Raw genomic sequence first — 27,843 nt, 5'->3', positions numbered from 1 at the left:
TCATATATTGACCAAAAATCGTCGATTACCGCCAAAGTAAAACATTGGCGTGCTTCAAATTTGCACCGGTACACTCGGGTGGGGTATCCGCAAGAAGTAATCACGCTAATTCGGCTTTTCGGGTGCCTCGAAAATTAAAAAGGTTATTCCCCGGGCAGGTAAAAGGAAAGAGCGGCCATCTTATTTTTGTAATAGTCAACTCTGGAAGTCGCGTTTTGACGGTGCAAATCGACCAAGTTGAGCATCCTGAACAACTTTCCTGTGTGGAGTCATGCAAAATTCGCAAAACCTAGGTAATTACAACTTTTTGTGCAATAGTGACGTCATAATTTGACCAAAAATCGTCGATTGCCGCCAAAGTAAAACATTGACTGGGTTCAAATTTGCACCTGAACACTCGGGTGGGGTATCCGCAAGAAGTAATCACGCTAATTCGGCTTTTCGGGGTGCTTCGAAAATTAAAAAGGTTATTCCCCGGGCAGGGAAAAGGGAAGAGCGGCCATCTTGTTTGTCTAATAGTCAACTCTGGAAATCGCGTTTTGACGGTGCAAATCGACCAAGTTGAGCATCCTGAACAACTTTCCTGTGTTCCCTTATTTAACGACTGACTACACGTCTACTAGTATCAATATGGCTAGCTGACGATGAGTCACTCCTGACCCTCCTCTGAACTCACAGTTCATAGTCCATTCACCACCAAGGACAACTACAACATCTTAGATCTTGCTCGCGCTCTTTGTACAATGCACATTCGATTTTAACGATTCTAATTATATTTGTACGTACGTGAAAGGGTTGTTAAATCCACAATTCATTCGTCGTATGAATAGATGCTGATATTTTGTAAAATCCATCATGGTGTATATGTCAATGTTTATTGTGGTTGCGATCAGCGGTAAGTCACACTTTTTTAATAATAACACTGCATGTAGTATAGGTTTTTTGTATACTAGTCTGTATACTGTTTATGTAGCCTAGTCGTCAAAATTGTAAAAAGGAGTATATTATACCGGCGCACCCTCCGTGTCGTCGTAGATTTATGTTTGAGCGTGCAGAAAGATTGTTTTATTATTTTATGTTCCGGCCATTATTATTTAACGTCATTCCAGTGGCTCAGTGCCCTGCTTGTGGAGTGGGTCACCTGGGGGATGGCCCCAGATAAACGACGTCACTACGCCCCAGATAAACGACGTCACTACGAGAGCGGTGAGTGGTCGTTCGTTTAGCTGTTCTTGTCAGGGGCTCACCCGAGTGAGCACCGCGGGGTAGACCCAGGGTAGCTAAACGAACACACCCAATTATTATGGCTGCACATGTCTTATAATATAAGACAATTGTCAAATTACGTCTAATAGAGGTCGCTGTTCAAAATAATTGTGTTTGTCTTTTATATTTGAGTTTTTGGTCCTTTATAATTTGTTTTGCATCTATTATATTTGCAGTTGATCCTTTATATATTTTTGGTGGTCTTTTATCATTATATATTTGTCTTTGCTCTTAAATGGTTTTGCTCTTATTATGGGTTCGCTCTTATGATTTTGCTCCTATATATGGTTTTGCTCTTATAACATGGTTTTGCTCCTATATATTATATGGGTTTGCTTCTATGGTTTTGCTCCTATGTATATGGTTTTGCTCTTATGTGGTTTTGCTCATTTAGTCATAAACGGCCCGCTCATGCATACTATTCATAAATACCTCACACAGTTTTGATTTTTCTATTGGTGGATAGCGCGTCACTTGGGGTGTTGATAATGACCAGCTGTAGTTAGGTGTTCGGCCACTAGCCGAACAACTATTGTTATTGTTCTGTTTTTTAGGTGTTCGGCCACCAGCCGAACAACTATTGTTATTGTTCTGTTTTTTTTTTTTTTAGGTGTTCGGCCACCAGCCGAACAGCTATTGTTATTGTTCTGTTTTTTTGTTTTTTTTTCTTTAGGTGTTCGGCCACCAGCCGAACAACTATTGTTATTGTTCTGTTTTTTTTTTTTTTTTTTAGGTGTTCGGCCACCAGCCGAACAACTATTGTTATTGTTCTGTTTTTTTTTTTAGGTGTTCGGCAACCAGCCGAACAACTATTGTTATTGTTCTGTTTTTTAGGTGTTCGGCCACAACTATTGTTATTGTTCTGTTTTTTTTTTTAGGTGTTCGGCCACCAGCCGAACAACTATCGTTATTGTTCTGTTTTTTTTTTTTTTTTTTTTTTTTTTTTTTAGGTGTTCGGCCACCAGCCGAACAACTATTGTTATTGTTCTGTTTTTTTTTTTTTTTTTTTTTTTTTTTTTTTTTAGGTGTTCGGCCACCAGCCGAACAACTATTGTTATTGTTCTGTTTTTTTTTTTTTTTTTTTTCCTTTTTAGGTGTTCGGCCACCAGCCGAACAACTATTGTTATTGTTCTGTTTTTTTTTTTTTTTTTTTTTTTTTTAGGTGTTCGGCCACCAGCCGAACAACTATTGTTATTGTTCTGTTTTTTTTTTTTAGGTGTTCGGCCACCAGCCGAACAACTATTGTTATTGTTCTGTTTTTTTTTTAGGTGTTCGGCCACCAGCCGAACAACTTTTGTTATTGTTCTGTTTTTTTTAGGTGTTCGGCCACCAGCCGAACAACTATTGTTATTGTTCTGTTTTTTTTTTTTTTTTTTTTAGGTGTTCGGCCACCAGCCGAACAACTATTGTTATTGTTCTGTTTTTTTTTTTTTTTTTTTTAGGTGTTCGGCCACCAGCCGAACAACTATTGTTATTGTTCTGTTTTTTTTTTTTTTTTTTTTTTTTTTTTTTTTTTTTCTGCGTGTTCTTCTCCTCGAACGTTCTCGCGCGATTTTCGCAAAAACTAAAGCTTGTATGAACCTGAAACTTACCATATATATTGATCTTAATGAGTAGACGAAACAGCAACATTTTTGGAATGATGACGTCATTGATGACGTCATTACGTTCAAAAAAACGCTAAAAATTGGAGAGTTCATATCTTGAGAACTACAAATGCCACACACAAGATATTTGGTGCATATAAAAGGTCTTGTAATTAGCTACAAAAGTCGTGCACAACGTGACCTCATGTGACTTTTACTTCCGGTTGAAACAGGAAGTTCAAAATTTCAAAAGTTCATATCTCAAGAACTATATATCATATTCGCAAAATTTGAATATCAGTTTGAAGATCAGTTATCCTGCTCAAACTTTTGCACAAACATAATGCCAGTTGAATTTTGCCTTCTGGTCGTAAAAGCGCGCGTTTGTGTTGACCTCCATTCATTACGCGTAGAAACCAGATAGTATCGCCATTCATGTATGTGAATGCTACTATTGTATTGTGGGTGTGTGGGTGTGTGTGCGTGTAGTTCATGTAGGCCTACATTGTATCCATGCTCTACGACAAAACAGCACTGCGTGGCTGTGGGCATTACGGGTTGTGTATACACATGCAGACTCCGTTGAAGGCGCGCGTAATTCAGATTCCACTACGCTGGGATTCGCCTCATCTTTCTTCGTGCGATTTTGAACAAAATGTTAAACTACTATGAACTTGAAACTTATCATAAACATGAACCTTCATGAGTAGATGAACCCGCAACTTTTTTGGAATGATGACGACATTGATGACGTCATTACGTTAAATAAACGGTAAATAATTGAAAAATTCATATCTTGAGAACCACAAACGCTACGTACAAGATTCTTTCACTACATGAAACCTCTTGTAATGTTCTACAAATGTTGTACACAACGTGACCTCATTTGACCATTCACCCGAACACCCTGAGTTTGTACACAAACTCTCAATTTCTAGTTTTTTTTTTTTCTGCGTGTTCTTCTCCTCGAACGTTCTCGCGCGATTTTCGCAAAAACTAAAGCTTGTATGAACCTGAAACTTACCATATATATTGATCTTAATGAGTAGACGAAACAGCAACATTTTTGGAATGATGACGTCATTGATGACGTCATTACGTTCAAAAAAACGCTAAAAATTGGAGAGTTCATATCTTGAGAACTACAAATGCCACACACAAGATATTTGGTGCATATAAAAGGTCTTGTAATTAGCTACAAAAGTCGTGCACAACGTGACCTCATGTGACTTTTACTTCCGGTTGAAACAGGAAGTTCAAAATTTCAAAAGTTCATATCTCAAGAACTATATATCATATTCGCAAAATTTGAATATCAGTTTGAAGATCAGTTATCCTGCTCAAACTTTTGCACAAACATAATGCCAGTTGAATTTTGCCTTCTGGTCGTAAAAGCGCGCGTTTGTGTTGACCTCCATTCATTACGCGTAGAAACCAGATAGTATCGCCATTCATGTATGTGAATGCTACTATTGTATTGTGGGTGTGTGGGTGTGTGTGCGTGTAGTTCATGTATGCCTACATTGTATCCATGCTCTACGACAAAACAGCACTGCGTGGCTGTGGGCATTACGGGTTGTGTATACACATGCAGACTCCGTTGAAGGCGCGCGTAATTCAAATTCCACTACGCTGGGATTCGCCTCATCTTTCTTCGTGCGATTTTGAACAAAATGTTAAACTACTATGAACTTGTTGAACAAAACTAACGCTTGTATGAACTTGAAACTTACCATGAACATAAACCTTAGTGTGCAGACGAAACCAAAACTTTTTTTGGAATGATGACATCATCGATGACGTCATTAAGTTAAATAAACGGTAAATAATTGAAAAATTCATATCTTGAGAACCACAAACGCTACGTACAAGATTCTTTCACTACATGAAACCTCTTGTAATGTTCTACAAATGTTGTACACAACGTGACCTCATTTGACCATTCACCCGAACACCCTGAGTTTGTACACAAACTCTCAATTTCTAGTTTTTTTTTTTTTTCTGCGTGTTCTTCTCCTCGAACGTTCTCGCGCGATTTTCGCAAAAACTAAAGCTTGTATGAACCTGAAACTTACCATATATATTGATCTTAATGAGTAGACGAAACAGCAACATTTTTGGAATGATGACGTCATTGATGACGTCATTACGTTCAAAAAAACGCTAAAAATTGGAGAGTTCATATCTTGAGAACTACAAATGCCACACACAAGATATTTGGTGCATATAAAAGGTCTTGTAATTAGCTACAAAAGTCGTGCACAACGTAACCTCATGTGACTTTTACTTCCGGTTGAAACAGGAAGTTCAAAATTTCAAAAGTTCATATCTCAAGAACTATATATCATATTCGCAAAATTTGAATATCAGTTTGAAGATCAGTTATCCTGCTCAAACTTTTGCACAAACATAATGCCAGTTGAATTTTGCCTTCTGGTCGTAAAAGCGCGCGTTTGTGTTGACCTCCATTCATTACGCGTAGAAACCAGATAGTATCGCCATTCATGTATGTGAATGCTACTATTGTATTGTGGGTGTGTGGGTGTGTGTGCGTGTAGTTCATGTAGGCCTACATTGTATCCATGCTCTACGACAAAACAGCACTGCGTGGCTGTGGGCATTACGGGTTGTGTATACACATGCAGACTCCGTTGAAGGCGCGCGTAATTCAAATTCCACTACGCTGGGATTCGCCTCATCTTTCTTCGTGCGATTTTGAACAAAATGTTAAACTACTATGAACTTGAAACTTATCATAAACATGAACCTTCATGAGTAGATGAACCCGCAACTTTTTTGGAATGATGACGTCATTGATGACGTCATTATGCTCAGAAACACGTTAAACACTAGAAAATTCATATCTTGAGAACCTCAAATGCTACATACAAGATTCTTTCACTACATGAAACCTCTTGTAATGTTCTACAAATGTTGTACACAACGTGACCTCATTTGACCATTCACCCGAACACCCTGAGTTTGTACACAAACTCTCAATTTCTAGTTTTTCTTTTTTTTCTGCGTGTTCTTCTCCTCGAACGTTCTCGCGCGATTTTCGCAAAAACTAAAGCTTGTATGAACCTGAAACTTACCATATATATTGATCTTAATGAGTAGACGAAACAGCAACATTTTTGGAATGATGACGTCATTGATGACGTCATTACGTTCAAAAAAACGCTAAAAATTGGAGAGTTCATATCTTGAGAACTACAAATGCCACACACAAGATATTTGGTGCATATAAAAGGTCTTGTAATTAGCTACAAAAGTCGTGCACAACGTGACCTCATGTGACTTTTACTTCCGGTTGAAACCGGAAGTTCAAAATTTCAAAAGTTCTCAAGAACTATATATCATATTCGCAAAATTTGAATATCAGTTCGAAGATCAGTTATCCTGCTCAAACTTTTGCACAAACATAATGCCAGTTGAATTTTGCCTTCTGGTCGTAAAAGCGCGCGTTTGTGTTGACCTCCATTCATTACGCGTAGAAACCAGATAGTATCACCATTCATGTATGTGAATGCTACTATTGTATTGTGGGTGTGTGGGTGTGTGTGCGTGTAGTTCATGTAGGCCTACATTGTATCCATGCTCTACGACAAAACAGCACTGCGTGGCTGTGGGCATTACGGGTTGTGTATACACATGCAGACTCCGTTGAAGGCGCGCGTAATTCAAATTCCACTACGCTGGGATTCGCCTCATCTTTCTTCGTGCGATTTTGAACAAAATGTTAAACTACTATGAACTTGAAACTTATCATAAACATGAACCTTCATGAGTAGATGAACCCGCAACTTTTTTGGAATGATGACGTCATTGATGACGTCACTACGTTAAATAAACGGTAAATAATTGCAAAAATCATATCTTGAGAACCACAAACGCTACGTACAAGATTCTTTCACTACATGAAACCTCTTGTAATGTTCTACAAATGTTGTACACAACGTGACCTCATTTGACCATTCACCCGAACACCCTGAGTTTGTACACAAACTCTCAATTTTTAGTTTTTTTTTTTTTTTAGGTGTTCGGCCACCAGCCGAACAACTATTGTTATTGTTCTGTTTTTTTTTTTAGGTGTTCGGCAACCAGCCGAACAACTATTGTTATTGTTCTGTTTTTTAGGTGTTCGGCCACAACTATTGTTATTGTTCTGTTTTTTTTTTTAGGTGTTCGGCCACCAGCCGAACAACTATTGTTATTGTTCTGTTTTTTTTTTTTTTTTTTTTTTTTTTTTAGGTGTTCGGCCAGCAGCCGAACAACTATTGTTATTGTTCTGTTTTTTTTTTTTTTTTTTTTTTTTTTTTTTTTTTAGGTGTTCGGCCACCAGCCGAACAACTATTGTTATTGTTCTGTTTTTTTTTTTTTTTTTTTTTTTTAGGTGTTCGGCCACCAGCCGAACAACTATTGTTATTGTTCTGTTTTTTTTTTTTTTTTTTTTTTTTTTAGGTGTTCGGCCACCAGCCGAACAACTATTGTTATTGTTCTGTTTTTTTTTTTTAGGTGTTCGGCCACCAGCCGAACAACTATTGTTATTGTTCTGTTTTTTTTTTAGGTGTTCGGCCACCAGCCGAACAACTATTGTTATTGTTCTGTTTTTTTTAGGTGTTCGGCCACCAGCCGAACAACTATTGTTATTGTTCTGTTTTTTTTTTTTTTTTTTTTTTTTTTTTTTTCTGCGTGTTCTTCTCCTCGAACGTTCTCGCGCGATTTTCGCAAAAACTAAAGCTTGTATGAACCTGAAACTTACCATATATATTGATCTTAATGAGTAGACGAAACAGCAACATTTTTGGAATGATGACGTCATTGATGACGTCATTACGTTCAAAAAAACGCTAAAAATTGGAGAGTTCATATCTTGAGAACTACAAATGCCACACACAAGATATTTGGTGCATATAAAAGGTCTTGTAATTAGCTACAAAAGTCGTGCACAACGTAACCTCATGTGACTTTTACTTCCGGTTGAAACAGGAAGTTCAAAATTTCAAAAGTTCATATCTCAAGAACTATATATCATATTCGCAAAATTTGAATATCAGTTTGAAGATCAGTTATCCTGCTCAAACTTTTGCACAAACATAATGCCAGTTGAATTTTGCCTTCTGGTCGTAAAAGCGCGCGTTTGTGTTGACCTCCATTCATTACGCGTAGAAACCAGATAGTATCGCCATTCATGTATGTGAATGCTACTATTGTATTGTGGGTGTGTGGGTGTGTGTGCGTGTAGTTCATGTAGGCCTACATTGTATCCATGCTCTACGACAAAACAGCACTGCGTGGCTGTGGGCATTACGGGTTGTGTATACACATGCAGACTCCGTTGAAGGCGCGCGTAATTCAAATTCCACTACGCTGGGATTCGCCTCATCTTTCTTCGTGCGATTTTGAACAAAATGTTAAACTACTATGAACTTGTTGAACAAAACTAACGCTTGTATGAACTTGAAACTTACCATGAACATAAACCTTAGTGTGCAGACGAAACCAAAACTTTTTTTGGAATGATGACATCATCGATGACGTCATTAAGTTAAATAAACGGTAAATAATTGAAAAATTCATATCTTGAGAACCACAAACGCTACGTACAAGATTCTTTCACTACATGAAACCTCATGTAATGTTCTACAAATGTTGTACACAACGTGACCTCATTTGACCATTCACCCGAACACCCTGAGTTTGTACACAAACTCTCAATTTCTAGTTTTTAGGTGTTCGGCCACCAGCCGAACAACTATTGTTATTGTTCTGTTTTTTTTTTTTTTTTTTTTTTTTTTTTTTTCTGCGTGTTCTTCTCCTCGAACGTTCTCGCGCGATTTTCGCAAAAACTAAAGCTTGTATGAACCTGAAACTTACCATATATATTGATCTTAATGATTAGACGAAACAGCAACATTTTTGGAATGATGACGTCATTGATGACGTCATTACGTTCAAAAAAACGCTAAAAATTGGAGAGTTCATATCTTGAGAACTACAAATGCCACACACAAGATATTTGGTGCATATAAAAGGTCTTGTAATTAGCTACAAAAGTCGTGCACAACGTGACCTCATGTGACTTTTACTTCCGGTTGAAACAGGAAGTTCAAAATTTCAAAAGTTCATATCTCAAGAACTATATATCATATTCGCAAAATTTGAATATCAGTTTGAAGATCAGTTATCCTGCTCAAACTTTTGCACAAACATAATGCCAGTTGAATTTTGCCTTCTGGTCGTAAAAGCGCGCGTTTGTGTTGACCTCCATTCATTACGCGTAGAAACCAGATAGTATCGCCATTCATGTAAGTGAATGCTACTATTGTATTGTGGGTGTGTGGGTGTGTGTGCGTGTAGTTCATGTAGGCCTACATTGTATCCATGCTCTACGACAAAACAGCACTGCGTGGCTGTGGGCATTACGGGTTGTGTATACACATGCAGACTCCGTTGAAGGCGCGCGTAATTCAAATTCCACTACGCTGGGATTCGCCTCATCTTTCTTCGTGCGATTTTGAACAAAATGTTAAACTACTATGAACTTGAAACTTATCATAAACATGAACCTTCATGAGTAGATGAACCCGCAACTTTTTTGGAATGATGACGTCATTGATGACGTCATTATGCTCAGAAACACGTTAAACACTAGAAAATTCATATCTTGAGAACCTCAAATGCTACATACAAGATTCTTTCACTACATGAAACCTCTTGTAATGTTCTACAAATGTTGTACACAACGTGACCTCATTTGACCATTCACCCGAACACCCTGAGTTTGTACACAAACTCTCAATTTCTAGTTTTTCTTTTTTTAGGTGTTCGGCCACAAGCCGAACAACTATTGTTATTGTTCTGTTTTTTTTTTTTTTTTTTCTGCGTGTTCTTCTCCTCGAACGTTCTCGCGCGATTTTCGCAAAAACTAAAGCTTGTATGAACCTGAAACTTACCATATATATTGATCTTAATGAGTAGACGAAACAGCAACATTTTTGGAATGATGACGTCATTGATGACGTCATTACGTTAAAAAAAACGCTAAAAATTGGAGAGTTCATATCTTGAGAACTACAAATGCCACACACAAGATATTTGGTGCATATAAAAGGTCTTGTAATTAGCTACAAAAGTCGTGCACAACGTGACCTCATGTGACTTTTACTTCCGGTTGAAACCGGAAGTTCAAAATTTCAAAAGTTCTCAAGAACTATATATCATATTCGCAAAATTTGAATATCAGTTTGAAGATCAGTTATCCTGCTCAAACTTTTGCACAAACATAATGCCAGTTGAATTTTGCCTTCTGGTCGTAAAAGCGCGCGTTTGTGTTGACCTCCATTCATTACGCGTAGAAACCAGATAGTATCACCATTCATGTATGTGAATGCTACTATTGTATTGTGGGTGTGTGGGTGTGTGTGCGTGTAGTTCATGTAGGCCTACATTGTATCCATGCTCTACGACAAAACAGCACTGCGTGGCTGTGGGCATTACGGGTTGTGTATACACATGCAGACTCCGTTGAAGGCGCGCGTAATTCAAATTCCACTACGCTGGGATTCGCCTCATCTTTCTTCGTGCGATTTTGAACAAAATGTTAAACTACTATGAACTTGAAACTTATCATAAACATGAACCTTCATGAGTAGATGAACCCGCAACTTTTTTGGAATGATGACGTCATTGATGACGTCACTACGTTAAATAAACGGTAAATAATTGAAAAAATCATATCTTGAGAACCACAAACGCTACGTACAAGATTCTTTCACTACATGAAACCTCTTGTAATGTTCTACAAATGTTGTACACAACGTGACCTCATTTGACCATTCACCCGAACACCCTGAGTTTGTACACAAACTCTCAATTTTTAGTTTTTTTTTTTTTTTAGGTGTTCGGCCACCAGCCGAACAACTATTGTTATTGTTCTGTTTTTTTTTTTTTAGGTGTTCGGCCACCAGCCGAACAACTATTGTTATTGTTCTGTTTTTTTTTTTTTAGGTGTTCGGCCACCAGCCGAACAACTATTGTTATTGTTCTGTTTTTTTTTTTTTTTTTTTTTTTTTAGGTGTTCGGCCACCAGCCGAACAACTATTGTTATTGTTCTGTTTTTTTTTAGGTGTTCGGCCACCAGCCGAACAACTATTGTTATTGTTCTGTTTTTAGGTGTTCGGCCACAAGCCGAACAACTATTGTTATTGTTCTGTTTTTTTTTTTTTTTTTTTTTTTTCTGCGTGTTCTTCTCCTCGAACGTTCTCGCGCGATTTTCGCAAAAACTAAAGCGTGTATGAACCTGAAACTTACCATATATATTGATCTTAATGAGTAGACGAAACAGCAACATTTTTGGAATGATGACGTCATTGATGACGTCATTACAGTCAAAAAAACGCTAAAAATTGGAGAGTTCATATCTTGAGAACTACAAATGCCACACACAAGATATTTGGTGCATATAAAAGGTCTTGTAATTAGCTACAAAAGTCGTGCACAACGTGACCTCATGTGACTTTTACTTCCGGTTGAAACCGGAAGTACAAAATTTCAAAAGTTCATATCTCAAGAACTATATATCATATTCGCAAAATTTGAATATCAGTTTGAAGATCAGTTATCCTGCTCAAACTTTTGCACAAACATAATGCCAGTTGAATTTTGCCTTCTGGTCGTAAAAGCGCGCGTTTGTGTTGACCTCCATTCATTACGCGTAGAAACCAGATAGTATCGCCATTCATGTATGTGAATGCTACTATTGTATTGTGGGTGTGTGGGTGTGTGTGCGTGTAGTTCATGTAGGCCTACATTGTATCCATGCTCTACGACAATACAGCACTGCGTGGCTGTGGGCATTACGGGTTGTGTATACACATGCAGACTCCGTTGAAGGCGCGCGTAATTCAAATTCCACTACGCTGGGATTCGCCTCATCTTTCTTCGTGCGATTTTGAACAAAATGTTAAACTACTATGAACTTGAAACTTATCATAAACATGAACCTTCATGAGTAGATGAACCCGCAACTTTTTTGGAATGATGACGTCATTGATGACGTCATTACGTTAAATAAACGGTAAATAATTGAAAAATTCATATCTTGAGAACCACAAACGCTACGTACAAGATTCTTTCACTACATGAAACCTCTTGTAATGTTCTACAAATGTTGTACACAACGTGACCTCATTTGACCATTCACCCGAACACCCTGAGTTTGTACACAAACTCTCAATTTCTAGTTTTTTTTAGGTGTTCGGCCACCAGCCGAACAACTATTGTTATTGTTCTGTTTTTTTTTTTTTTTTTTTTTTTTTTTTTTTTTTTTTTTTTCTGCGTGTTCTTCTCCTCGAACGTTCTCGCGCGATTTTCGCAAAAACTAAAGCTTGTATGAACCTGAAACTTACCATATATATTGATCTTAATGAGTAGACGAAACAGCAACATTTTTGGAATGATGACGTCATTGATGACGTCATTACGTTCAAAAAAACGCTAAAAATTGGAGAGTTCATATCTTAAGAACTACAAATGCCACACACAAGATATTTGGTGCATATAAAAGGTCTTGTAATTAGCTACAAAAGTCGTGCACAACGTGACCTCATGTGACTTTTACTTCCGGTTGAAACCGGAAGTTCAAAATTTCAAAAGTTCATATCTCAAGAACTATATATCATATTTGCAAAATTTGAATATCAGTTTGAAGATCAGTTATCCTGCTCAAACTTTTGCACAAACATAATGCCAGTTGAATTTTGCCTTCTGGTCGTAAAAGCGCGCGTTTGTGTTGACCTCCATTCATTACGCGTAGAAACCAGATAGTATCGCCATTCATGTATGTGAATGCTACTATTGTATTGTGGGTGTGTGGGTGTGTGTGCGTGTAGTTCATGTAGGCCTACATTGTATCCATGCTCTACGACAAAGCAGCAATGCGTGGCTGTGGGCATTACGGGTTGTGTATACACATGCAGACTCCGTTGAAGGCGCGCGTAATTCAAATTCCACTACGCTGGGATTCGCCTCATCTTTCTTCGTGCGATTTTGAACAAAATGTTAAACTACTATGAACTTGAAACTTATCATGAACATGAACCTTCATGAGTAGATGAACCCGCAACTTTTTTGGAATGATGACGTCATTGATGACGTCATTACGTTAAATAAACGGTAAATAATTGAAAAATTCATATCTTGAGAACCACAAACGCTACGTACAAGATTCTTTCACTACATGAAACCTCTTGTAATGTTCTACAAATGTTGTACACAACGTGACCTCATTTGACCATTCACCCGAACACCCTGAGTTTGTACACAAACTCTCAATTTCTAGTTTTTTTTTTTTTTTTTTTTTTTTTTTCTGCGTGTTCTTCTCCTCGAACGTTCTCGCGCGATTTTCGCAAAAACTAAAGCTTGTATGAACCTGAAACTTACCATATATATTGATCTTAATGAGTAGACGAAACAGCAACATTTTTGGAATGATGACGTCATTGATGACGTCATTACGTTCAAAAAAACGCTAAAAATTGGAGAGTTCATATCTTGAGAACTACAAATGCCACACACAAGATATTTGGTGCATATAAAAGGTCTTGTAATTAGCTACAAAAGTCGTGCACAACGTGACCTCATGTGACTTTTACTTCCGGTTGAAACCGGAAGTTCAAAATTTCAAAAGTTCATATCTCAAGAACTATATATCATATTTGCAAAATTTGAATATCAGTTTGAAGATCAGTTATCCTGCTCAAACTTTTGCACAAACATAATGCCAGTTGAATTTTGCCTTCTGGTCGTAAAAGCGCGCGTTTGTGTTGACCTCCATTCATTACGCGTAGAAACCAGATAGTATCGCCATTCATGTATGTGAATGCTACTATTGTATTGTGGGTGTGTGGGTGTGTGTGCGTGTAGTTCATGTAGGCCTACATTGTATCCATGCTCTACGACAAAACAGCACTGCGTGGCTGTGGGCATTACGGGTTGTGTATACACATGCAGACTCCGTTGAAGGCGCGCGTAATTCAAATTCCACTACGCTGGGATTCGCCTCATCTTTGTTCGTGCGATTTTGAACAAAATGTTAAACTACTATGAACTTGAAACTTATCATAAACATTAACCTTCATGAGTAGATGAACCCGCAACTTTTTTGGAATGATGACGTCATTGATGACGTCATTATGCTCAGAAACAAGTTAAACACTAGAAAATTCATATCTTGAGAACCTCAAATGCTACGTACAAGATTCTTTCACTACATGAAACCTCTTGTAATGTTCTACAAATGTTGTACACAACGTGACCTCATTTGACCATTCACCCGAACACCCTGAGTTAGTACACAAACTCTCAATTTCTAGTTTTGTTTATAACCGGTCGTTTCGGATACTACGCGCTAGTCTTGGTGCAAGACGTTTCTGTCGTCTCAGTTATAAAAATACAACTTACGGACAAGCACGTCGGAAACAGAGTTTATTACTTTATAACGCCTTTTAACAAAAATTGCACAGCCGTTTTAAAACCTTGCAGGGTCGTTGCCGTGCGATGAAGCCAAGGCCCCCACCCCCCACCTTCGGCTCGGGCTTTTATCACACGGCAATGACCCTGCTAGACTTGATTCAAGTCTTAAGATCGCGGTTTCTGCATCTGGGCAACTCGCAATCTGATCGAAGGCTAAATGACGAAGAGGGCGCTATTTGTAGCGGCTATCCCAGGACGACTAAAAAACCACGATCAAAACTTGGAACCAAGTCTACGACCCTGCCGGTTTTAAACGGCCGTTTATAAATTGAATGGGAACAACTAGAAATCGCAACAGAATTGGAACATCTCTTCGGGAAAAGAAAACGTTGCAGACCTCAAGCAAAATGGTCAAAGACAAGCTATAGTCAACATCCTGGCCACAAACATACACAGAGCAACTATCTATTGGTACAGTTGGAGAGAGGCCTTTGCCCAGCAACGGGAACGGAACACAGCGTCTGATGATTATGATGATGTTGATGATGTTGATGACCATTTAAAGTGATCTAGACAAATAGAATAGCGCGAAGGGGAAACTTTAGTATGCTATGTTTTGTTTTAAATTCAGAGTATTTAAACATAGTTTTAAAGCTTATTATGAACATTATTTTCTGGTAATATAATTATTGCCTTATTTTTCAAAGTTGCCCAGTTGACTTTTATTTTACCTCACAGATCGCTGGTATTATTGTATGGGTTTCTCGGGTATTTTTACCTCTTTTTGGCGAGTTCAATTTTGATGTACACAAAGGCCTAATAAATGTCAGTCAGAGTGCGTCTTTGCCATTCACTAGGCGTCTTTGCCATTCACTAGGCGTCTTTGCCATTCACAAGTCGTCTTTGCCAGTGCGTCTTTGCCATTCACAAGGCGTTTTTGCCATTCACAAGGCGTCTTTGCCATTCACAAGGCGTCTTTGCCATTCACAAGGCGTCTTTGCCATTCACAAGGCGTCTTTGCCATTCACAAGGCGTCTTTACCATTCACAAGGCGTCTTTGCCGTTCACAAGGCGTCTTTGCCATTCACAAGGCGTCTTTGCCATTCACAAGGCGTCTTTACCATTCACAAGGCGTCTTTACCATTCACAAGGCGTCTTTGCCATTCACAAGGCGTCTTTGCCATTCACTAGGCGTCTTTGCCAAGTTTGCCAAAGCTGGTGCTTTGTGATATCCTGCTTATCGTATCACTTAAAAGGAAAGTGATATTGCCGGTGACTGCAACGATAACGATGATTTTCTCTGTCTAGTCTCTGCTATGTCCAGTTTGGAAACATGTTGGGTGTGTGACAGTGCAGTTTCTGGCTACAGCGATTGCCTAGGCAACAGTCAGGATACATCGGCATTGCTTGCTAATCATCCAACTTGGACCGAATCATGTGACAATGGATGCGCGGTAAGTGTCGATCAGTCTCCATTCATGTCTCAAACAGTTTAACTTTGAACCAGAATAATGTTAACCGTTGACGTATTGTGGTGAATTTCAAGTAAAAAATACACCAAAACTTAAAGTTCCCATGGACCCCCCTCCCAGATAGGTTGAATGGTCCATTCTAGGGTATCAACGAATCTCAGATACTTGGAATGGTCCATTCTAGAACTTATAAAGGAATCTTAGATTTGTGGGATGGTCCATTCTAGGATATCAATGAATCTTAGATGTAGAATGGTCCATTCTTGGATATCAATGAATCTTATAGATAAGTTTATGTGGAATGGCCACTTCTAGAATATCAATTAATCTATATGTGGGATGGTCCATTCTAGAATATCAATGAATCTTATAGATAACTTTATGTGGAATGGCCACTTCTAGAATATCAATTAATCTATATGTGGGATGGTCCATTCTAGAATATCAATGAATCCTAGAAATATGGAATGGTCCATTCTAGAGCATCAATGAATCTTAGATATTATGTGGAATGGTCCATTTTAGAATATCAATGAATCTTATGGAATCTCAGTGAAATAAAAATCAATAAACCAAATAAATAAAATAAATAACGGTAAAAATAAATTTATTAAACTAAACCAGAATAATAAACAAATTCTTCTGATTCCCTGACGCTCCTTCGGTATATGTACCAGAGAGAGAGAGAGAGAGAGAGAGAGAGAGAGAGAGAGAGAGAGAGAGAGAGAGAGAGAGAGAGAGGAGAGAGAGAGAGAGAGAGAGAGAGAGAGAGAGAGAGAGAGAACGTGGGGGGGGGGGGGAGAGAGCGAGCAATAACAACAAATTTTGGATGACACATTAATTTTGAGCGGGAAAGTTACCGACAGCCCTGCTTCTAATTGAACAAACCCTATATGAAGGGACGCCCTAATTCAACGTCTTTGAAAAGCGTTTGTAACCGTTTAGATGTTTTAAAAGTAGAACACAATGATCCACACAAATTTGCCTCGAAATTGCGTGGTTTTCCTTTTACTTTGCGAACAAACATCCATTTTCGGGAGTCAACATTTTACTCCCATTAATGGCCGACCATGTTAGTCGGCGAGGTAAAATGAAAACCACGCAATTTCGAGTGATACTTGTGTGTGGGTCAATATATTCTACTATTAAAATATCTTTCTAATCATATGCATTTTATAACAAACGGTTATTAACGTTTTTCAAAGACCAACTCGACCGATCCAAGGCAACGTGTTCCTGTAATCACTGTCAAATCAAACACTCACAGAAAGCGAAGTTTCAAGACAACGGCCAGATATTCAGAGGTTGTTTCATTGGAAACGAAATCGGGAAAAAACTGTGCAATACTCCTGAAGGTGTTTGCGCTAGCGACGACAACTCAGGACGTCGATTCTGTCTTCATTGCTGCCATGGCAACAAGTGCAACGGTGCAGGTACTCTCACGATGAGTCTGGCTGCGGCTATGGCTACGATCCTGGCTGCGATTGTTCTCAAGGCTTAGACTCTGGTTACGGCTGCAACACCAATAAGGAGGTAAATAGCCACATGACGGTCAATTCAGCTACACATCTTTCTTGTCAATTTTTATTATTATAATACGTCGTGCTATTTTACTTTCTAATTTCAAAACATGTTTAGCTGCAAACATCCCTCCACCATACTACACGCAAAACACAACAACATTTAAACCTATAAACGTATCAAGACCCCTCGAAGTAGAACAACGCTCAGATTGGTGATAACGTTTAACACAGTTGTGTAGTAACTGCAAAACCCAAACAATCTTTGCCCAGCTAATGTGGTGCCCCCGGACGGTACCTCATCTTTATTTCGAGTTTCCGGTACCCCTTTCATCTTGGAAATCCGAGTTTCCTATTGTTGTTGAATTCCGACTTTCCAAGATACACACTTTTTGATTCCGAGATTTAATTCCGACATACATTCTCAATGAATTCCGAGATACCTACTCATAGAATGAATTCCGACATACATAGCCTAGCTTCATTAAATTCCGAGATACCTTATATTATCTTATCATTGGAATTTGAGTTTCTGTGATTAATTCCGATACCTTATCATTGAAATCTATATAATTCAAATACCATCATTGAGTTCCATGTTTCAGAGATTCCTACCATTGAAATATGTCTTTCCATGTAATTGTTTTCACTGCAGTCAGCCGATGCCCTGATTGTCATCACTTCAGTTAGCCTCGCATACCTTGGAGCCTGTTATTTCAATCAGTTTCAACTGAAGTTTCATTTTGGCATCATTTATACAGGATTCAGAGGTTCCCACCGGCTTCCATTCACAACAGGATGCGGGTTTATTGAGTTTTTTTTTCAGTCATCTGATAGATAGATTGTGTCATATTTAAGGGTCTTCTCCATACTCTTAAAGGCAGGGGAAACTATTGGTAATTACTCAAAATAATTATTGGCATAAAACCTTTCTTGGTGACGAGTAATGGGGAGAGGTTGATAGTATAAAACATTGTGAGAAACGGCTCCCTCTGAAGTGCCATAGTTTGCTATTACCAATAGAATGTATAGCAATATTACCATAAAGTCTTATTTTATTTTTTAAAATAATGCATGGAACTTAGTTTTGCCAGTAGGCCTACATTTGTTTTAATAGTATACAATAAATGTACTCGTGTTAAAGGCAGCTTCTGAGTAGCCAAATAATTGGATTATTTAGCGCATGGTTTTACAGAGCAATCGGGGCCTAATTTCATGGCTCTGCTTACCGCCGAATTCTGCGCTTACGATCACGATTCCCCGCTTACGTGCAAGCGCCGAATTTTTGTGCGCGCCGAATGCATAGTAACGTAAAGTTCGCACGCGCAGAAGCCACAATTCGCCGCCGAACCCGTGAAATACGCTTGCCGTACGCACAGAATCCCTCGCCTCCGTAAGCGCCGATTATGTGCTTACGGTAAGCAGAGCCATGAAATTGGGCCCAGTGTGTGTGCGTGGTTATTTTAATATGTGTATGAACCGAGTGATTCTAGCCTGACCTCCTTACTGCTCCGTCTGTAGGTCGAGAGTGAAAAACAACCAAGACCTTTGAATGTTTTTGGTTTGCATACATTTTTTTAGCCGTTCTGTGATATACTTATACTTTGTTTTGCACTGAAGTTGGCAATGGTCCCGTCAGAAAGCACAGCTGAAATAATTGAAAGTAACACGAAGCATCGTCTTCAAAGACCGGTTGGAGACTGTTGAAGTTGAACGGAGCCCTTGCTGGAATCTGTTGTTCACTCTTGGGATTTGTTGCAATAGCTGAAAGTTACTCGGTAGAACCAGTAATACGTAGTACGAATTAAAGAGTGGTCAACAACAACAACAATACGGATCGTTCTTTTCTGATGCTCTAAGGTATGACGTCGATCTTATTATCGTCAATGAGGGCTTCCCTAAATATGCTGCCCCATGTCCATTTGGGTGTAAAAAGTCTATGTAAAAGGTACTGTATGGAAAGGTTTGCGGTAACACCATGTAATGAATCTCTAATGAGTTGGGTGGTTCTGAAAAGGTCCGTTGGTTTCAACTCGACGTTTTTGTCTTAGCATCAGTGTCCAGCTTCCAGAAGACGATCTGGGGTGGATTTCACAAAGGTAGTCCTAACTTAGGACTAGTCCTAGGCAATGCTAAGAGATAGGACCAGTCCTAAGTTAGGATGAGTTACTGGTCCTAACTTAGGACTGGTCCTATCTCTAACCACTGCTTATAGGACTAGTTCTAAGTTAGGACTACCTTTGTGAAATCCACCCCAGAGGATACTGATGGAAACGTCGAGTTGAAACCAACGGGCCTTTTCAGAACCACCCCAACTCATTAGAGATTCATTACCGGTACATGGTGTTACCGCAAACCCTTCCATAAAGTACTGTGGAGGCGGACTAGCTTGGTGATGCACAAAGGCGGGAAATAGAGCTCGGTGATGCGTGGTGAAATTGGATCCTGCTCTGGAAAAGGTACCGGTTGCTTCAAGCACTAAATGCAACAAGTTCAATACACATTTTTACAAAAATCTGTTGATATTATTGCTAATTAAATCTCTCACAAAAGTATATTAATCACATAATGTTACATTGAAAGCAAGTACATTATAGAATATTTACAAGTAGTTAATAATACCAAGGGCCTTCACCAAAATATAAGTTTTATACTTGTTACGCCACAAAGATTTTATACACCCAGAAAAATGGGTTGGAAAGGGCAAGAGACTTTTAACTGTATGAGGGATTAAAGGTTTATTAATAAATTTAAGGCTGGAAAAAAACGTGTGAACTGTTATCATCATGAAAATTCCTTAAGAATCCAAATAAAAGTTTTTATAAGGTGTGTTTTGTTCAAAAGTGACCCAAACAAACAATGAATAGATTGTTGCGATCCACAGATTCTAGTAAAGAGCCTTTAAACACGCTGATCATAAAAGACAAATAAGAGAAACCTGGCTGGGATGAACAAATATACACCTTTGAAGAAAGGGATTGATATTTATACTGTTAGAACAATATGTAAGAACATGAGATTATCAGAGCTTCACTGGCGTTTCTCTTATGACAAACTGTGCAAATCTCATGGGTATTGAAAGATTGTTTGTAAGTGATGCAGTGTAAATATAGTGTTTTATTTTGTATTGAGTGTATTCATCTGCAATTCTAACAGCACAATTTGTAATTCTGTATTTTTCAAAATATTGAAATTGAAATCTTAAAAAAAAATTATTCTTCACAGTTCTTGAACATCAAAATAGCATTGTGTCATTAACAGCTTCAATTTGTATTAACATGTAATAGAAGTAGTTCATTGAAATGAACATTAAAACAAAATTAAAACTTACCAGGATGCTTATTTTTTACATCTTGCCAATGACACCTGAATTTGTGCGATCATTACATACTTATGCCATTATGATGACCAATTATGAACATCAGTTTGGCACAATTCTCAATTCTTTACAAGTAAACAGAAAGTATAATACAGTTTTTATAGCTAAACTTAAACTAGTTGAAGATACAGAATCTTGCAAACACAACTCAAAATGGTTTGGACCAACTTGGTGCCCTAGGTTTATTATGTTAACCAAATTGGGACAGAAGGCACCTTAAAGTTGGAAAGGTGCACAAAAAAGCATTTCCTAATTGGGTCTCAAAGTAGCTCTGAAGGCTTTGTCAAAGTTGTTGCTGTTTCAAAACAGTTTTCCTTTGACTGGTGCAACCAAATCAAGTAACTGTGATTTCTGGAGGTACTCAAATTCTATTTTTCAACTTTGATAGTTCTCAAGGTGGAAATATTTCTTTAAAAAAGAACAAAACCAACAGTGAGCTTTCTTTTTCTTTTTACCTCCATGTTGAAACTAATCCTGAACTTTGTCTTTTCGGAGTGCAACTCTGTTTCATTCAAATGTTATTGCATAGTCAATTCATAATGCAAGTAAAACAAAAAGAGGATTTGATGAAAGATAGTAATAGTGATAAGCGATTGAAAACCTCATACCAAGGGATCCTTCATCTCTTGCGTTTTTCCTTTCAGTTGACACGTAATCTGCATTGCCAACCTCAGTCTCTCTAAACGATCTCTATTGAAGTGCTTGTCCCAGAACGGCACAATGCAGAAGATCTGATTTAACAGAAAGACAAAAATTACAGAAAAATTAATCCGGTTTAGGTAACCTCAATCCGTTTTGCCCATTTCACAAAGAGACATGTCATAGCAAGCGGTCCAGTTCACCAGATACACCTTAAGCCCAATTCATACTTCATGCGAATGTTGACGTCACAAATTCGCAATGACTAATTCGCAGCAGTTGAACTCTGCTCTACAAACTTGGGAATATTGCTGCGAAAGGAGGGTCCTGACGTCAAATTCACTACGTCAAATTTGCTTCGCATTCGCATTGGCAAGAAGTATGAACCGGGCTTAACTCTGGTGTTATCAGCAGCAGAGTGTTGGTTCAATACTCGGTTATGACACTTGTGCGCTTGAGCAAGGAACAAATAACGATTGCTTTGTCAACAGTCATGCTCATAGAGTGTAGCCCTGTTTCAGCCCCAGTAGTATAGGTACAAAATGTAGCAATTTGCCCCTGGTGACAGTTGATTGGGTGGTCAGCCCAAATTAGTTAAGTGTAGCTCTCACATTGAAGTGGTCTTCCAGCGTTGTAATAATAACAACAACAAATAATGGAATTGAAAGACAGTTGAACTAAGTGGATATGGTATTGCTGACACAAACTATGATGAAACCTCTTCTTAGGGTTGGAATACTTTAGCTTCCAACAATTCAAGAAGATCCCTATCCATTTGTTCTTACCGAGTTGAGTATGAAACAGAGTGGAAACCACGTTGGGAACAAACCGCTTGAGAAAGAAAGACACTGCAGACAAATTAAACAATACAAAAATAATGGTTAGGGCCTTGTTTTGGAGCCGTGTCATCATGATCAAAGAAGCAGGCCAGTGGCTGTACATAGAAATATGCCCCCCAGTTACAAGACGCGACAACCTTTTATTACACCGGGGGGTGTTGGGAAATCATAGTTCCATATTATATACAGCCACATGCCTACTTTGGTCATGACGACACAGCCCCTTAAACTTAAACTAAGCCTAAAATTAACCTCATGTATTGAGAGACTCGCGTGTTTGTCTACTAACAAACTTAAATGATATTATTTTTGTGCAACCTTCATCGATGTTAATTAGGACCTGTTTACTTAGTACTTTAGTTGAAGTCTGTGAACAAAAATATCCACAGGCAATTCACTCGGGATTCGAACCCACCATCTCTGCACTGCCTGCAGAGCAGATAGTTCTTATGTCTATCCACTAGACCACTAGATGTCATATCACTAGATCAAGCTAGCCTGATGGCTAGAAGCAGTTTGACTCCCATGTTTTAGCAGCATGTACTGCATCGATTTAATAGATGTTATTTTTTGCGTCAGGGATAAAGAACATAATTTGTTTTTACCCCTACACAATATTTATTGAGCAATGTATACTCAGTACTTCCGGAGTTCCGTAAAAGAATCCTAGCACTAGGTAGAAGACCTGAGCTAGCTAACAATGTAAAAAACATGGCTTTTTTACCAATATATATTCTTTTTCTGCACAGAAAGATTTGTAATGCTTCGCATTTCTTTTGCTGTAGAGTTTTATGAGTATGTGCTCATCTCTAAGAAATTTACCACGGCCCAATTTCATGAAGCTGCTTCAAGCATAAAATGTAGCTCAGCTCTACACAATTACCACAATAAGGTTACCAGCTACAATTCTATGTCACATGTACTAAATGTGTCTGGTATCCTGCTATCTTTTGCTTAGCAGAAAACTGTTAGGCAACATTTTCTGCTTGGGCAACTCAATGAAATCAGGCCAAGTGCACTGCCAGTTCTAAGAAACATCTAAAGCATGATATGAGCATGAGACTCATTCAAGTACCTCGGCTTCTGTTCCTTGCTCTTGACCATGCTTGAACTCAATCTCAACAACATCCAGCCATTCCACTAAGGTCCAGTTCAATATTTGAATGGTAAACTTTTCCCTGTCCACCTGGAAGAAAGAGCGAGAACTATCTCAACGATCTAGGTGCCACAATCTCACCACTAGAGTCATGAAACTCTGGCAATTTGACTCTCTAAATTGAAGAGACCAATTCCCATATGAATGTTTGGTAAGGGCAATTCTGGTCAGGAAAATTGCACACACAATTGTTGCATTAGAAGTAAAAGACTACAACCCAATGGTTCCACAAATGATAGCTTTGGTCTCACAACAATGGAGTCTTGTTTGAATAGTCAAACTACATCTTTCCAAAAGAGTGATTTTAACATTGCTTGGACAACAACTTGGTCCAAAGCATTTTGTTCAGAAAAAATCAAGGTTGGTAATTATAATAATAATCATCATAAGCATTATAAAACCCATATTTTTTGAAATTCTCTGTGGTTTATCCATTGAGATACATGTAGAGACCATATTACAAATAGATGTCTAATTTTGCATCTTATAGGACCTATCAAATACATATTGTATATTAATTTATTTTTGCTAAATCAGAATTGTTGTGTTAGTATACATGGCTCAACAATAGATGTTATAGCCACGTTCTAATTTGGTCCCAGCCACCAATGCCACTATACTTGTCTCTAAATGGTAAAACAGTCATAGAAGCACTCTCCAAGCATCTTACCTTACTGACAAGGTAGGTATTATTATTATTATTATTATTATTATTATTATTATTATTATTATTATTATTATTATTATTATTATTATTATTATTATTATTATTATTATTATTATTTTTTTTTTTTGGGGGTGGATTATTTCAACGAATCAAACCATTAATTTGTGCATTTAAAGTAAATCTCATTTAGCAAGAGGGGGCAAGGGTTCTGACTGAGTGGGTTGGGGCTCCCCCTCCAACCCTAAATGCGCACCCCTCCGGTTATGCTACTGGTTACATATTTCTGATATGAAACAAATACTCCTCAACAACGCCTTAAGATACCTGTGTAGAGAAGATGAAGAATGTGGGAGAAAATCCTCTACCTGGGACTGTGGTCTACATCCAGCTTTTTATAAGATGGGATTCAAATCAAGGTCAACAAAGGTGAAACGCTGTAGAAAATCACGTGAAGCAAACCTGAATGTCTGTATAAAGTGTTTTCATTTAGACCTTCTCTGTGTGGGGAAGTGCTCAAATCACAATAGTCTTTTTTTGCAGAGTTTAAATTTTGAAGTTGAATCAGTCTTTTCTTCACAGCTAAACAAAAAGTGCTTGTCAAACATCACATAGAAACTCACCTGTAACAAAATGATCATCAATGCTTTAATTAAAAAGTAATTTCCTGAAAAGCACTGGACATAGCTATTGGTAATTACTCAAAATATTTGTTAGCATAAAATGTACTTGGTAACAAGCAATGGAGAGCTGTTGAAAGTATAACAAATTGTGAGAAACGGCTCCCTGTATAAAGTAATGTAGTTTTTGAGAAAGAGGTAATTTCTAACTCAAGTAATAAAATACTTCAGACCTGAAGCCTTTCATCAAAGACTTCAGGCTTCAAGCCTTTTATTATGCATCTGAAAGCATACACAGTATAAATCAACAAGGGTGTTTTTCTTTCATTATTCTCTTGCAACTTTGGTTACCTATTGAGCTCAATTATTTCACCGATTTGCTATCCCCCTCCCCAAAAATGTATAGAATCTATACATTTTTGGGGAGGGGGGATACACCAACTGGTCTCTGACAATTACCAATAGTGTCCAGTGCCTTAAAATAGGTATTAGCCTTTTATGATATTTCTTAACCTACTTTTCTTTGTGGCTGTGGGCGAGTCTGATGGCCGGTACCCACATGGCAGGTCTCATCTTAGCCTGGAGAGGCCCCTGAACTACACTCAGACAGCACACCATCATCAACTCAACTTGAGTCTATAAGTTTCACTGTCAGCACCTTGCACCTGATGGGGATCAACAATTTGATTAGGGTGGTTATAAACTCTCAGCCCAGTCTCATTAGAATCAGTGTGAGCATGTGGGAATGATATTTCCTAAATAAGGCAGGAGGGTAAATGGCATACCTCAATACAAAGAGGGAAATATTACACGTTTTAATCTTATGGGACATTGTGTCACTGGAATCACGCATGCAGTGAGTTGTGGGAAGGAAGTTTCCACAAATATTTGCAAACACTGGTGCAAAGTATTGGTGACGGGTGTCAACGAAGTTTGGCACAACATGGCTCTGCTTATCGTATTAGGAATCGGCGCTTGTGGAAGCAGGGAATTCTGTGCTCACGTCAAGCCAGAGACCATTTCAAGAACTGACTCCGCGGTAGTGCAGGTTACATGTATTACGATCCTACTAGATAAAGTGGTATAGTCCCAGCCTATTTCTATACCAGATCCGCCCAGGCAAAAGCTAATAAGCAGGACAGTTCTTTTCAGAACTGAGAAGTCTCCGAAACACCCAAACAATCTACTCCATGTAGAATAAAACAAGACAGTTGTCTAAGAACAGTTCTCTAAGAAGAAACTCTACCTGGCAAGTACAATAGATACATACATGGTGTTACCGCAAATCCAAATATATATTGCTACCTCATAATGCAATGCCTCCAATCCCACTCCTCAAGCTTTTTTTACGGGTTAGTGGAAAATTTTTGTGGGCGCGTGCCACTCAACGCTACTGGGCATTCTACGCTTACACAGCTACCAGTACCAGCTAGTGCTCGTAAGCGGAGTAAGCGTTCAATTTGGTGGTAAGCAGAGCAATGAAATTGGGCTCAGATTGTTCTTGAAACTGGTCATGTTGGTTGGATGATTAAGATGACACTTTAAATACAAGGAAATAAAAATACTCCAATACAATATGCCCGCAAAAATACTATGGCTCGTCTCGCGACCCCCATTCACTCAATGTATTGCTGCACTCTTTTCAAAAGCAAAACTCCCATAGAAAAATAATATTGCCTTGTCATATGTGATTCCAATCTAGTTGCGATATTGTAAACCCTTCTGGTTACGTTATCGCAAGTTATTTCAATCAAGCTATAAAATTAATTATAGTTGCGATCACTGTCCTCTCACCCCGACGGTGGAGTCGGCAAGAGGCTCGTCATCGCAACCATAACGTGACTAATGACAATCCCCATTAATCAAAGTGAAGTATATCATGGTCTTCCACAACTCGCAAGCAAATTAATACTATTATAAACAATTCCCCGGTTCTTAAAATCAACTGCGCTAAAAGTATCAGACCATCAGACCAAAACGGAGACTGGGTCACTACTTGTTCTTCTTGTATCTTGTCAAAAGTTCATGAATTCATGATTTAATTTTATTATGTCCAATAGAAACCTCAGCACGTACTGCTGGTTGCAATGCCATCGGTCCCGCGTTCGGGTACATTCTGTCTATTATCCCATATCATACAAACCCATATTGTATTGGACTCATCATCCTTACTCTTTGGTCTCATCACTGTCCTTTCTTCATCTTGTTTGGGTTGGTATCCCACAGCTCAGTGTTGATCAGCTACCTGCAAATTCATCAATGTCAGCTTCCAACTTGTTTACACATTATTGGTGGCGCCCTTTAGAATCTATTATCGACCGTGTGGTGGGATAGGACCAGGCTGAAGTGAGCACCAAATTTGGGCCCAACACCAAATTTGGTGCTGGCAAACAAATTTGGTGCTAGCACCAAATTAAAAAAACTGTCAACGACCGTCATTATCCGTCGAAGACAGTGCGCAAGGATTGTACACGCGTAAGGTATAGGTAGATTCAAAGCCAAGAGTTCCATCTAAATTGGAAAGAATTATAAGTTTTTTTCTCACAAATCTGTTCCACATATCCCTGGCTATATCAGATTAGCGCCCCAGTGTTTTAAGTTTGATAATTAGCTCAGCCCAATTACTTTAATCAAGGAACAATTTACGAATTTTGGTATTGTATACGCTGAATGTCTAAAGTATGGGCAAACAAAAAGCCAAGAGTTCCATCTTAGTTAAACAATATTATTAATTTGTATTTCCTAAATCTGTTCCTCATACCCCTGGCTATATCAGATTAGCGCCCCAGTGTTTGAAGTCTGCTATACTAATTAGCTTAGCCCAATTAATTTAGTCCATGAAGAATTTACGAATTTGTGTACTGTATGCGCTGTATGCGTAAGGTATGGGCAAATAAAAAGGCAAAAGTTCCATCTTAATTGGAAACTATTATTAATTTTTATTTCATTAATCTGTTCATTATACCTTTGGCTATATCAAATTAGCGCCCCAGTGTTTTAAGTCTGCTAGCCCAATTAGCCCAGTTAGCTCAGCCCAATTAATCCAATTAGGAAAGAAATTGCGAATTTCGTACTGTATACGCTATTATGCCTAATACATGCGTGGGGTATAGGCAAAAACTAAACAAACGAATTCCATTTAAGATGGAAACTATTAATATCATTTATCTCATAAATGTGTTCCACATACCCATGGCTAAATCACATTAGCACCTCGACATGTT

The 27,843-nt window shown here is 38.3% G+C and overlaps 3 protein-coding genes across 3 annotated transcripts in view; 2 read left to right on the top strand and 1 right to left on the bottom strand.

The window, feature by feature from the left end:
• LOC139939130 (uncharacterized) overlaps positions 1-19,390 on the top strand; it is a 257,440-nt gene extending 238,050 nt beyond the window's left edge. The window contains exon 5 of the transcript XR_011786266.1: positions 19,183-19,390. The gene's annotated coding sequence lies outside the window, so the exon portion shown is untranslated. The remainder of the gene's footprint in view (positions 1-19,182) is intronic.
• Positions 713-19,195, top strand: LOC139939129 (uncharacterized). The gene is made up of 4 exons (XM_071934874.1): positions 713-895; positions 15,639-15,784; positions 17,070-17,335; positions 17,978-19,195. The coding sequence occupies exons 1-3, from the start codon at positions 856-858 to the stop codon at positions 17,301-17,303; spliced, it is 420 nt and encodes a 139-aa protein (XP_071790975.1). The 5' UTR covers positions 713-855; the 3' UTR covers positions 17,304-17,335; positions 17,978-19,195.
• Positions 19,391-19,602: 212 nt separating the features above from the next.
• On the bottom strand, positions 19,603-26,939 carry LOC139938711 (uncharacterized). Its single transcript, XM_071934328.1, has 6 exons — positions 26,792-26,939; positions 25,137-25,284; positions 24,006-24,024; positions 23,255-23,365; positions 22,126-22,188; positions 19,603-21,432 (listed from the first exon to the last, which is right to left on the bottom strand). The coding sequence occupies exons 2-6, from the start codon at positions 25,238-25,240 to the stop codon at positions 21,304-21,306; spliced, it is 426 nt and encodes a 141-aa protein (XP_071790429.1). The 5' UTR covers positions 25,241-25,284; positions 26,792-26,939; the 3' UTR covers positions 19,603-21,303.
• Between the last annotated feature and the right edge of the window lie 904 nt (positions 26,940-27,843).

The sequence above is a fragment of the Asterias amurensis genome, chromosome 6, assembly GCF_032118995.1.
Source record: "Asterias amurensis chromosome 6, ASM3211899v1".
Taxonomy (NCBI): Eukaryota; Metazoa; Echinodermata; class Asteroidea; order Forcipulatida; family Asteriidae; genus Asterias; species Asterias amurensis.
The sequence above is the reverse complement of the archived record's forward strand: the minus strand, read 5'-3'. Positions and strand labels throughout refer to the sequence as shown.